Source organism: Sphaeramia orbicularis, chromosome 5 (assembly GCF_902148855.1).
Source record: "Sphaeramia orbicularis chromosome 5, fSphaOr1.1, whole genome shotgun sequence".
Taxonomy (NCBI): Eukaryota; Metazoa; Chordata; class Actinopteri; order Kurtiformes; family Apogonidae; genus Sphaeramia; species Sphaeramia orbicularis.
In genome coordinates this window covers 33,680,957-33,694,491 of record NC_043961.1, presented here as the reverse complement: position 1 = coordinate 33,694,491, position 13,535 = coordinate 33,680,957, and the positions used below count along the sequence as shown (strand labels likewise).

General features: G+C 39.0%; 1 protein-coding gene across 2 annotated transcripts; it reads right to left on the bottom strand.

The window, feature by feature from the left end:
- Positions 1-263: 263 nt before the first annotated feature.
- LOC115420179 (macrophage-stimulating protein receptor-like) lies at positions 264-13,072 on the bottom strand. 2 transcript variants are annotated; one of them, XM_030135430.1, is made up of 21 exons: positions 12,939-13,072; positions 11,123-12,399; positions 9,421-9,591; positions 8,155-8,271; positions 7,888-8,058; positions 7,631-7,797; positions 6,704-6,833; positions 6,458-6,594; positions 5,725-5,904; positions 5,487-5,595; positions 5,024-5,254; positions 4,728-4,874; positions 4,447-4,609; positions 4,168-4,257; positions 3,391-3,603; positions 3,229-3,309; positions 2,955-3,136; positions 2,678-2,787; positions 2,145-2,310; positions 1,924-2,060; positions 1,542-1,773 (listed from the first exon to the last, which is right to left on the bottom strand). In XM_030135430.1, the coding sequence occupies exons 2-21, from the start codon at positions 12,323-12,325 to the stop codon at positions 1,542-1,544; spliced, it is 4,137 nt and encodes a 1,378-aa protein (XP_029991290.1). In that variant the 5' UTR covers positions 12,326-12,399; positions 12,939-13,072. The 2 variants fall into 2 exon arrangements, with proteins under 2 accessions (XP_029991292.1, XP_029991290.1); XM_030135432.1 differs by lacking the exon at positions 12,939-13,072 and having other exon boundaries at positions 264-1,773; positions 11,123-12,325.
- Positions 13,073-13,535: the final 463 nt, after the last annotated feature.

The window sequence follows — 13,535 nt, the reverse complement described above, 5'->3', positions numbered from 1 at the left end:
CCACCTGGCAGGGGACAAGCTCTGAACTACTGCTTTGGACCTGTGTCACTGGACTCTTCATCTTTTTAGTCCAATGGCTTTGATGGTCCACTTTCATGAAGGACTACACTACTGCGCCGCCTTCTGCTGTTTTTACCTGCATGTTCCCCACATGTATTGGAATAGTTCATATGCCTAATACATAGTAATAAAGATGTTTTAAGTGGAAAGCCTTTGTTTGACTATGTGCATGATTTTTTTTTTATTGAAGAGCATAAAACGGGTCTAAGCAAACTTTTAATCTGTACACATTTTAGAGACAAGTGTGTGCAATTACCCATTTGTCTGTAAAAATACTCTTTACGATGCAGCACAGTGAAAGTAAAAAAAAAACAAACAAAAAAAAAAAACATTTCTATTTTGTATGGAAAAAAAGAAATTGCAGCAATACAAAAATCATCAAGTATATCAGAAGACAATTTATTACCCTTTGTAGAAAATCTGTTGGACCACATTAATCATCTCTTTGGTTAAAGCACATTGTATTGACAGTCTAAAAGTTGAAAAATCAGTGCATAATGTCTAAAATTCTATGGATTACCTAGTTTGCAGTAGAGAGAACTCAATTTATGAACAGAATGTCATGATATGCTGATTGGGCTGTGAGTGTGAGTTTGTTAGATTTGCTCAGTTGAACTGCAAATATCTAAGCTTCAGGTTAATAAAGGTTTTCTGTTTGTGTAACACTTGGTGTTGAACTGAATGCTGCTGCATGGAGTGGCACTGCAGCAACTGCTCAAGTTGGATTGAAAAAAAGGTGCATGGATGCCCCCTAGTGTTAATGACCAGCAATGGTAAAGCCTCTGCTTCTGGTTCAGAGCTTCAGTTACCATTTCCACAGCAGAGTTCAGATCAGTGTGTAACCAAGTAAATGCATGATCCAGTGGCTGGAACTTGTTAAACTTCAGTTCACTTGTACCCAGTTTACTTAGTTTACATGAAGTCACACAAATTTAATGAACATTCTTTATATCTGTGGATGTGATGAACTACCCCGCACATAATAAAAAAAGATGAGGGAAAAATGAAAATGCTGACCCCTGAGCAAAAACAGTTTATGTATCCTACATAACCTACTCATTGAGAGACAAATATTTGTACAGCACTTTTTAAGTACCATCTCACTAGGCCCACATCCTATCCAAATACAACATACAAACCTGATACCAAAAGCACAGTCTACATTCATTTAGTCTCATTAACGCTTGTGCTTCAGATGGTATAAAAATAAAACTTCTATTTGGATGCCCTTTCTATTTTGCTACAAATAAAATGTAGCAGCAGGATTGGAAACCTCCAGTGTGATTTTGTCTCAGCTCCAAAAAGAGTTGAAGTTACCTACCGAGACCAATGACTCAGCAGCCAAACCAAGCCTTTGATCGTCTCTCTATAAATGATCAACAATGTATGTGGTACATAAATAAATGAAGGTTAAGCTGTCCCTCTTCCCATTTGCTGCCAATTTTTATTTGCATTCCTGTGTTTCCATCATGAAGTCAGCCTCAGCTGGCACTATGTCCATCTGTGTCCGAGTCTGAGGCCTCGGCCTCGTCTGCAGATCCGCTGAGGGAAGGGTAAGGCCTTGGCTGGTCCAAGTTGATGTATGTAACTTTCAGATTGATATAGTGTTCACCCTCAAGACAAGACAGGATGTGATCTACTTTTCTGACCAGGCTGTGAAAAGTAGGCCTGTGTTCAGGCTCTGGGTCCCAACATGCCAACATGATCGAATAGCTGAGGAATGAATGATTACGTAATTGAGTAATGGAGAAAATGAAGAAATGAGATGCAACTACTTAAGAGTACAACAATGAACATAAATTGTTCTAACAAAGTCAAATGAAAAACATCAAATTATGACTAGAGATCAGTGATGATTCTTACAGCGTATCTGGGCAAAACTGTGGCTGGGGAAGTCGACGTCCCATCAACAAGAAGTGGGTGATGTCGTATGGGTCCACATTTGGATATGGACTAGCCCCTCTAGTCAGCAGCTCCCACATCAATATACCGTAGGACCACTGGAACAAACAAAACATCTAGTATAGAAACATGCATGAAATATGTGACAAGCACATTTATTTGATAAGCTTAAGCACACTCACCACATCAGACTTGGTAGTAAACTTCTGCGTCTGCAGACTTTCAATGGCCATCCACTTCACAGGTAACTTCACTCTTTTGTGATCTCGAATGCTGTAATATTCTTTGTCATAGATGTCCCTTGCCATGCCAAAGTCAGCTACTTTTACTGTGAAGGTTTCATCCAGCCTGAAAAGAGAAGGCAGAGCTTTTTATTAGAGGATTGTCTCCTCAGACAGTATGTTGGGGGGGTCATATTTGACTGATTTGAATAATGTTAATATTCATTCCTATCATAATATATCCCCATTTAGACCATAAGATCTTTGTGAAGAAACTTACAATTTTGTCTAGTTTTCTTAATGTCTTTGTGCAACCACAAAAAATATCTAACAATTCATTGGCTTCTAGCTAAACATTTACAAACATCTCCACAGTTTACATCAATGATTATTATATAGTCAAATGACAAGTGACAACAGACGTTTTTTTGGCCTATTATTGCCAAATCAAAGCCCAGTCATGAGCCAGTCATCAGTACGTGATTCATACTCACATGCAGTTACGTGCAGCCAAGTCTCTGTGCACGAACTTCTTCTGGGCTAAATACTCCATGCCCTTTGCAACCTGAAGCCCAAAGCCAATCAGGTCTTTCACTGTTGGATTCTATGAAAAACAGAGAAATCTTACAAAAACAACCCTAGCAGTCACTGTTTTACTAGTGACACAGTGTAAATACAACTGAATCATTCTGAAGCCAAATATCTTCGAAAGTAACCAAGTAAACATTGAAAATATCTGCTGTCACCACAGAGTTTAAATGTGAAATTCACCCTTTTCTCCGAGCGGATGAAATGACGCACATCCCCATGTTTCATATAAGGCAGAACCACCAGAGGGAGTCCTTCTTTGGGGAGCATGATCCCCAGCAGAGACAGTATGTTGGGGTGGTGGAATGCTTTCATGATGATTCCCTCCCTTAAGAACTGGTCCACCTCCCCTACATCCGTGATTCCTGTTCATACATAACATAATGTTAAACAGACTAGTTCAAGTGCCAGGAACTTGGCTTATATGATATCCTTAATAAATCATTTATCAACGTACTGTTCAGGGATTTAACAGCACAGTGGGTCTCTTGTTTATTGCTGTCTATTAAGTATCCATGATAAACTGTGCCAAAGTGTCCTGCATATAAAAAAAAAGGTAGTTAATGTTTGTGTAATATTTCATGCTAAAAAAAACAAAAAAAACAGCTAAGCATCTTACCTTTGCCAATAATCTGGTCAGCCTCAATTCTAAGCATGTCTGCAGGAATCAGCACATCTTTGACCTCTTCAAGAAGTTCAGAGCTTAGGCTGACCAGTGAGATACTATCTCGTGGCATTAAAGGAACAGACAGGTGGTCTTGACTGGCAGCAGCGTATAATAAACCTTGGAATGCTATTCCTCCTGAGCCTGAGGTTTGACTGAGTAGTTGCACTGTAACACATAAAAGAGAACAAATAAAAGGAGACAGTCTTTATGAGTTGTTATTAAAGACACTTGTATTTCCTATGGCTGCTACAGACTTACATAAACAAAACACAATGAGCTGCGCACTTTTAAAACCCCTCAGCCAAATATAGTGTAAGATTCTGTTGAAAGTTACCGCCCTATAATTTACATTAGATTGTCTTTGTGTAAATTTAGTGCGGATATCTCAATGCATTCTTCAGATAATGCGATTATGTCGTTGAAAGGACATGTTGCCATTTGGCCTTGAAAAAGTACGTCAAGGTCACCAATTGTTAATAGGCTTCTGTTTCATACCAAGATGCATCAACAGTATAAATTTGGTGCAAATATCTCAATGCATTCTTCAGATAATGTGATTACTTTATTGAATGGACAGACGGGCGGACAGACAGGGGATAAAACAATTACAATACCTCTTCGGTAGGAAGTTGGCCGAGGGGTAAAAATGACTAAAAGAAAACAGGAAATATAGTAAAAGATACAGGAACAGTTAAGAAATGGATTTATGAATGAATGTGGGTATCTTACCCCGTCTGTAATCGCCCGTTGGGGATATATCTGAATTAGCGCCAAAGCGGTTCTGGGAAAGCACTGTTGATAAACGACTCTCTATGTTGGCTGAAAGGATACACAGGATTTATCACATAAAATGTACCAAACAGTGTGTGTGGAGAATAGCCTATACAGATCCAAAAGGCCAAAGTCAGCACATAGTAGACACACAGCAGAAAATGCCATGCACTGCTGTTTACACATTATTATATAACTGAGGTTATCAAAGGCATCAACAGTCCACATTTTCCATACCTCTCTTTTTCTTCCTTAGGTGAATCATCACAAGTAATGCGAGGCTCGCGCCTACTACCAATGCTGCGATGATGCCCAGGACAATGCCTACAATGACTGTGTTGTTGTTGCCATCATCCAGAACCACTGTGCCTACATTATAAACTTTTCCATTCACAGACACCTACACTTGGTAAATGGAAAAGGGTATACTGTTGTTACATTCATCATAGTATTCATTTGCATAAAATACATTGATTTAAGAAGGTGCTTCAAGATGATGTAAAAGCAGAAAGTCTAACCTCAACAGGCACGCCTTCACTGGGAATAACGAAACCTTTAGGAATCCTGCAGGTCAGCTCATTGGACAGAACCTGGACGTTACAGTCCACACCCCCGATGGTCATTGTGATCTTCATACATGAACTCACTGTATTAAGTTTGTGATGCTGGTGTGCATATGGGGAAAAAAAAGGTTTAAAAGCTGTTATAAATGATAAAATGGACTACATAATCAGTATTAATAATTACATGATTTAGATATTATCAGTGTTCTGTTATAAATATGTAAAGGAAACACAGATCAGTGACAACATACATGTAATGAAACTTCGTTGTCTCCTGGTTTTAGAAACAACACATTGTTTTCATGTTCAAAGGGAATAGGATTGGCATCAGAGTGATAATCAAACCGACTCTTCCACAGGTTGCTTTTTCCATCCATGTGAATAGAAATCTCTCCAGACACAAACTTTTCTTCTAACATTTCCTCAGGAAAAGCAGGAGTCCTGCACTCCATATGAGTGGCATTAGCTGTACCCTCACAGACCTGCAAAACAATCACCACAGAAAATATAGACTGAAATCACAACAAAACATTTTACATGTACTATATATTGTTAAAGTTAATAAACAAACTACAATTTCTTATAATCCTGTAAATTATGTTTAGATGTAATAAAGCTTATGGAGCATTTTAGGTGAACTGAATTATGTTACTTACTCTGCCACTACTCTGACATGTGAATGTATTTAAAGACAAAAAAAAATAAAAAATGTACCTTTTGAAGAGGGACAGAGTTCTGCAGTAAGAGATATCTGGAAGTATAGTTAACAACCGTATGGTGGGCGGAGTCAAGGTTCTCACCCACAATCCACACACTGGATCCACTGTTTGACAGCATAAACAACATATTATCACACAGATTATTAAAATGAATGAATAAATACCAGCTTTTGCTTAAGCTGTGTAACCTTTTGAAGCATTCAAACTGCAGAAGAGTAGTGTCTGTTTCCTACCTTTTAAAACCACAGTGAGGATGTACAGACTTGATAACAGGGTTTGTCTTGTAGGAAAACTTCTTCGTGCTGGTCACTTGGAGGCTGTCAATGGTCACATTCACCGGTGCCTTTCTGACACCTGGTACAGCTGCTGTTTGGCAAACAATAGAAGACACGGCACCACTTCCCTTGGAGGCACTGAAAAGATTCAAGATTCAAGAATGTTTACACTACAAATTATTGGGTTCTTACCAAGATAAAAAAAAACAACAACTTAGATTTAGAACTGCTAGATAATTTACCTTGTTTCAAGAGTTAATTTCTCATTTTAATCTTAATTCAAGAAATCTTGTCAAATGAAATTATCTTGCTGCATTGACAGATATTTCACTTGTTTTGAGTACCTTTTTCTTGAGATTTTGTGTAATAATAAAATTTAGACAGGTAGTTTTTGGCTAAGAAGGTGTAAACTTCAATACTCAGATATATGAAATGAAAACAGCATAAACACAACATGAGCACACAATATAAAACACACTATAAGAATATGTACAACAAATTAAAAAAAAAAAAATATATATATATATATAAACAGTATGTACAGTGGAATGCAATTATGTACAATATTATGTGCAAATGAATAGCAGCAGAGAACCAAGAACAAAGTTACCAAATAAAGTCCATGATTTAACTTGACCCTTTTCTACTGCTGTGTGGACCATAACCTTGTGTCAGTTTCTGTGCTGTTTACCTCTGAATGACACACTTTTTGCCATCAATTAAGACATCCCTCTGAATCCCACTGTTCAGATAGTTGCCTGTTAGTGTAACCAGTGTTCCTCCAAACACAGGTCCAAAGTCTGGGGTGATTTCTGTTATATTAGGCACCTGATTAGACAAAAGAACAATATTTCATCACTTTATAAAGTCACTTCCATCACTGCCATGAAAAAATATTCACAGAATTCATTTTAATCAAATGAAAACATGTTCTCACCACAAAAGAGAGGCCAGATATTTGAGCTTTGCCTTCAACTGAGTAGACGCCGTGCATTATCCCCTCATGCACTTGAAGAGTGATGTTTAGGTTCTGGTGTGGGGTTTTTTCCTGAATATTGCAAACAAGCCTGGTTTTGGATCATGGGGACGAAATGGAGTAAACAAAAAAAAGGGGAAAAACATGAGCTGGGAAAGCCTTTTTTTCTACCATACTGCAGCCAAAATTAGAAGTAAACAGTCCATGTGTTCTGTGGATAAATACATTCAGTAACTGTGAGAGGGCAGCTTGTCTAATGAAGTGAGGAGCGGTAAATAGGAGCAAAATGATTTACACAACACTCCAAAATGTTTTAACCATCAGGGTGATTCAACATCTTGTGTTCTTACAAGGTGCTGGCTCACAGGGATCTCTCTGCAGAATGCACAGCACAAGTTAATGTGTTGAATGCATTAATATTACTCTGTTTGTTGACTCATATTACCATAGTGTACAAAAGAATGTATCTATTCCACAACAGTAATGTTCCTATTTAGTGTTTACTAATGCTGTTAGTGTTCTAAAAGTGCTGTATTCTTCAACATTCTTTTTATTAGAATCAAGATAAAAGAAAAGTGTCAGTCATACAAGGAAAAACCATGCTTTTGGATTTTCCATATAACGTATATACAATTCCCCTATTCCACCCTCCACCCCCACCCTACAAAATCCCGGGTAATGTATCCCAATTTGAGATTAAATAAATAAATAAACAAATAAAAACAATAATATTAGTAGGTATGACACTCATCAGGCATATCGAATATAACAAAAAGAAAAAGAGAGTGGAGTCGGTCTATGAGCCAGATTTGAAAAGTGCTGTATTCTAAATGATTTTATATCAATATTAGCATAATAGCAGAAGTGTTAGCCCTGTGAAATACTCACACTTGGCTATTGCTCTTCCAAGACGTGACCGCACAGACGCTCCCAGAGCCCACTATGATGGTGTGAGTTCTATCACTGATGACTGGAGGTCGCTGATGAGACTGGAACTCTCTACCACACAGCGTCAGTTCTGTTTGTCCACCAGCTGGTACAATTTTTGGATAAAACTACAAAAAAAAGATCACCATCCAAAAAAAACGTTCAGTATTGCAGTTCACCTATGCAGCATACTTATACTTTAGCCTCATTAGATCTACCTCTGTAATGACCGGTGCACAGGTATTTTGGTTCCACTGTGAGGTACACTCATGCTGCTTTGAGCAGTTTCCAGAACACCAGCCACAATTCATGAAGCGCGGCGCCATTAAACATGATGGACATGTGGTAAAATGTGCACACCCTGGTCCTGCAGAGGGCACCTTGAACATCTGCATCAGGGAAGAAACAAACAAGAATTAAGTGAGAGGGAAGCAGCAAAATAAAGTGAATTCCACTTGTGGTGGACATTACAAAGTGTACTCTACCTTATTCCCCACAACAAAAAGAAGTGAATCCTGTGAGACTGCTGCTGTCCTGGATACTTGGGTTTCCCCCAAAGAATAGTTTGCATAAACAGTTGGACTTGTCAGTGTCAGAATCACCTGAAAACAGGAACACATTGTTTGTATCACATGGACATTTATTTGCAAGAAATTAGTTAACTTATACTACATTACACTTATTAGTAGTCAGTTTCAGACAGGAAAACTATACAGAGTTTAGACAAAATGATGTTAATCATTAGTATTAAACAAAATTCTATTTTTATTATGTGGACATAAGATACAGAAATTCTACTGCTTCCATATGAAAAACCTCTTAACTCAGTTTATCACTATTCTCATTATTAATTACTGGTGATGCATATGACACTCCCTATTGTCTTCTGCATCACAGAGTTACTTGGTTATCTTTAGACTAGCGGTGTGATAAACATCTTCGCATCTTCATGGAACTGAAGTCTCTTGGATGAGAGATGAAATGTTTTCAAGAACAAAAAATAGTCCAGTTTAGCTTCAGAAACAACTAAGGATCTTCATCTTCTCATCTATAAATCTCTTACTGGATGCTCACCCACAGTAAATACTTAACATCTGTCCTATAATAGACAAGACTCTACCAAACCTGTTTTACCTACAGTATCATGCTTCAGGTCCCATTGGTTTATTAGTCAGTTTTCTGTGTTTGTGCACCAAACACATGCATTAAACTATAACAAAACCCACCCGCTGCCTGTGGACTTCAGTGTTTTCATGGAGAATTTTTAACTTTGCATATTTCATCTCTAAATGTCTCTGTATTTTGACATCATTGCAAGGTTTTTGAAGCTTAGATGAATTTTTAAATTCAACTGCACAGAAAATATCACAGATAATTCTAAACTAAGACATAAAAACACCTCATCACAGGTTACATAATAACTTTTTCCATTCATTCATTCATTCATTCATTCATCATTTGAACCTTCTTTATCCTCACTAGGGTTGTGGGGTGCTGAAGCCTATCCCAGCTACTTATGGGCAAAGGCAGGGTACACCCTGGACCAGTTGCCAGTTCATTGCAGGGTTGACATATAGAGAAGAACAACCAATCACTCTCATATTCACACCAATGGGCACTTTAGATTAACCAATTAACCTATCAGTGCATGTCTTTGGATGGTGGGAGGAAGCCAGAGTACCCGGAGAGAACCCACGCAGACATGGGGAGATAATAACTTTATATTTGTCGTAAATCTCATTGCATACTACCTGCAGTATTCTCCCATCCGAGGTGCCGAAGTGCCCCAGTGTGAGGTTGTTGATAGTGGTGACCAGGACAGCAGTGAACAGGACATCTCTCATCTCTCTGTTAAACAGGTCCAGTCTGTAGTACGGCGTTAACACCAAAGTGGGCATTTGAGTGCAGTTACCCGCAGCACTCTGCACCAACAGGAGGAAGACACACAGCAACAAATTACTTCACACTTCAATGTTAGATTCTTTTTGCACAACATATTTACATCTGTGCAAAAGATGTTCCACTCTCTTGCCTGCAGGAAAGAACTCAGGACAGAAAGAGCCGACATAGTAAACTGTAATTTATAAAGGAAGTGCTGCAGTGTGGCCTCCAGTCATGTCAACAAGCTGTGAGAGAAGTAGGGTTATAAAACAGCAGTGACTCCAGTCCCAGTAGGTTTACATGGTGAATGTTGTCTTTGCATTGCAGATTGTCAGCTTCTGAAACTGTACTGTAAAATACATGACGATTAGGAATATTTGGCACAAAAGAAAAGAAAAAGAATATTTGGCACGGTTCAAGTCACACTAGTGAAGAATAAAGTAACAATAAAAACAAACGGATGTGGTAAACTAATGGCAAACATTCCACTCCACAGTAGTTTAGTTGCAGTAACCTGTCACAGCTTGCCCCCCTCTGTCTGTCAGACCTTAACCACTTTGTATTAAACATTTTAAAGATGTATATGGAGTAATAATAATAACAATATGGAAATTGAGATACATTTATATTATGTGGCAACTGTAGACTTTCTTCTCTGAGAAAACATTTTAATCGAGTTAGGTTTTTTTTTCCAGCAGTTCATTTCTTCAATATCTGTAGTATTTCCTCTTCAAATAAGAGCTGTATAAACCAGACACTGTCTAACACGACCCCTCCCCTTCAAATTCCACGTTTTATCAGCAGGATTTATAACCTGTGTTTGTTGGCACATTCCTGGAGGTGTGCACATGGTTGAGAGAGCTCAAAGGACAGAGAGCTTGAACTCCATTCAGGGAAATGACCACACCTTTATTATTTTGTTGAGAGCTGCAGCTAAACACTCTCTTCCTTCAGTGTGTTTTCTATGAGAATGAGCTGCTACACAGAGGTGAAACCTTTAGATGGTTGACCCGTTTACGCTTTACGCTTCATTTACCTTCCCACTCTAAAAGAACTTTTATTGTAAGTTCTCACAAGGAAAGTTTTCAAAGCAGATACAGAGGTTGTAAGGTTTAGTCTTAAGGAAATCAATGCGCCTTTTATCATAAAGTACATACCCGACTGTATCAAAATGGTCTGTACTGTAAATAGTGGCCACCTTTTCTTGGACGAAGGCTGAAACTTAACAGAGCAGAGAAACACTGTGGCAACATGCAGGTCACACCACTGACTCATCAGCCCCTCCCAGTCTCTGCTCTGAGTCTGCCCTCATTCACACACCTTCATCAGAGCTGCCACTGTCATACACTACATCAGTACTCACTATTCAGACCCACACTGCAGTTCCCATACTATACTATCCTATATTTGTCTACAGCAAAATAAAGCTTAACGATGAAGTGCACTGTTTATCCTAGGGGACTTCATTACACAATGTTTGTCTGGCTAGGTCATTTCCTGTCTGGGCGTACGGTGACCTTTGTTCTGTTCCTTTAGCTCTGATGACAACCAGGCATGAAATAAGTTACTCACTTCATGTGGGCAGTTCTCACGTGGCTGGAAATGGTACAGTCCCCTGGACAGCTGCTCGGTGCCTGCCTTGCAGCAGGCCTCAACGCCTTTTTCAATGGCCTTGTTTACTTGTGTCAAAGAGAAGGCACAAAGAGCTGAGTCTTTTTGGGGATGTCCATGCTCATCCACTATTGCAAACACTCCATAAAGTATATCCTCTGTCTCATCAACCCCCAGCTCAGCTGCCAGGTCTGTCCCAGCTCGCCCAAAGTAGGCGGCCTGAAGCCCATTAAACACAACATCCCTGGAACTGTCCCTGCGCCTCCTCCTCCGCTTTGGATCATACCGACACTCCAGGACCACCTCCCTGTACATCCACACTTCTGGAATTGATATTGACAGTCGTGCCAGGTGAGTCTGAAAGGCTGAATTACTTATGGAAGGATCCTCCCTTTGCAGGGACAGGAAGTAGACAAACTCCTTGGTATAGAAACTGTAGATGTAATCGATTTTGTATGAGTCTCGCAGACTGGGGAGCACTGTTAGTCCATTTGTAACCAATTCAAAACCGTCTTCAGTTGAAAGTGGCCTCATCACTGATATTGATCTCCTTGGATACCGCTGTGCTATTCTGTCATTGACAGAGGTGGCTACAAAGAAATTTGTTGTTTGTCCCTGTTCAACAATGCTGATTTTGGTGCCAAGTGGACTGGCTAGACAGTCAGGACAATTAGATGGAGAGTTCTTGTTTTTGTTATATAAACACCGCGGCTCAGGCTGCATTTCACTGTAGTTGATGAAGTAACAGATCCCATGCTGAGTACTTCCACAAACATACAGATAAGGGAGGAGAAATCCAGCTGGATCCAATAGCAGAACCTCATTGTCTGTATCCAGTGGATCCTCAGGGTCATTTTCTATATCGCACACCTGGCAGGTTTTACAGTCAGGACTGCCAATAGGTCCAGTTTTCACCTCCCATATTTTTTTGAAGGTGTTATCAACAGCTTCGATGACATTCTGGGATCCAATGTACACCTCTTGCTGCAGTGGGTCCAAGTTCACAGCTATGTTTTGTATGGGATTTTCTGTTTGGAAGTAGGGGAGGGAATAATTTACAGTGAAATCCACCAGCTTGTGTGGAGGAGGACATTTGAACTGTCCCAATGCAGTCTGTGTTTGTATCCATATGCATAATGTCAGCAAGGCGGTCCACGTGACCATTTCCACGTCAGTCCACCGTGACTGTGTGTTACCTATAAGATACTTTCCTCAGTGAGAACATTCTGGAGCAGGAGCTGAAGGAAAGCAGAGAGGGAATGTTTAACATCCAAAGTCAGAGAAACATTTACACACACACACACACACACACACACACATTTGGCAGGGATTCCCTGTGGATGTGGATACTCTGAATACTCTAAACTGACAAATTAAGAAAATGATGAAAGTGCTAGTTTTATTAATACTTGTTGCTCAACAAGTTTATCAGAGTGACAAGTTGGTAAAGACCAAGATCAAATCTGGGGGCAGGACATAACTTGCTGCAACATGTGGTCTAACTATGGGAATAGTTACATAGCAGGAATAGTTCCCAACTTTAACACACTTACTGGGTATGTTCAATAGACATGCACTGATTCATATAGAATATTAAAGACATTATCATGAACAGCTACTTCTTATGAAACTTAAAGAAAGAGCAAAGAACAAACAATAATGTGAGTAATGTTTGGTCATCTGTAAACGTAGACGAATAAGTACTCATAAAGCTTCCTTTAAAAAGTTAATCTGTTTTTATATCCATACATATAATAAAAGAAAAAAAGCCTCTTACCTTTGAAAACGGAGGCTGTGGTTGTGTATGAGTTCAATTTTCTGTGTTCATGAAGCTCCATGCACTGACCTGCAGAGCCGACTCACCTGACGGAGGAGCGGAGTTACTGGCACCGACTGTTCACTGACACCGAGGACATGAATCACGCCAGAAAAAATCACGCACTGTTCCACAAACAGGATGTTCCACACAGTTACCGACAAAATAAAAGCACTGTGCCACGACAGAACCTCGGGGTTTTGACTCAAAACTCTCAAAATCGTAAATTCAAATGTCAGATTATTTCATATATTATTAAATATTTTATTAATCCCAGGAAATATTTACATCATGACATGAAGGAGAAACGAAGACATTTTGAGGGCAAGGCTATAGGCAATGGGCAACACCACCACCACCACCACCACCAACAACAACAACAACAACAACAACAACAACAACAACAACAACAATAATAATAATAATAATAATAATAATAATAATAATAATAATAATAATTATTATTATTATTATTATTATTATTATTATTATTATATGATGATGATGATGATGATGATGATGATGTGATGATTATAATTTCATGAGGTTAATTATATG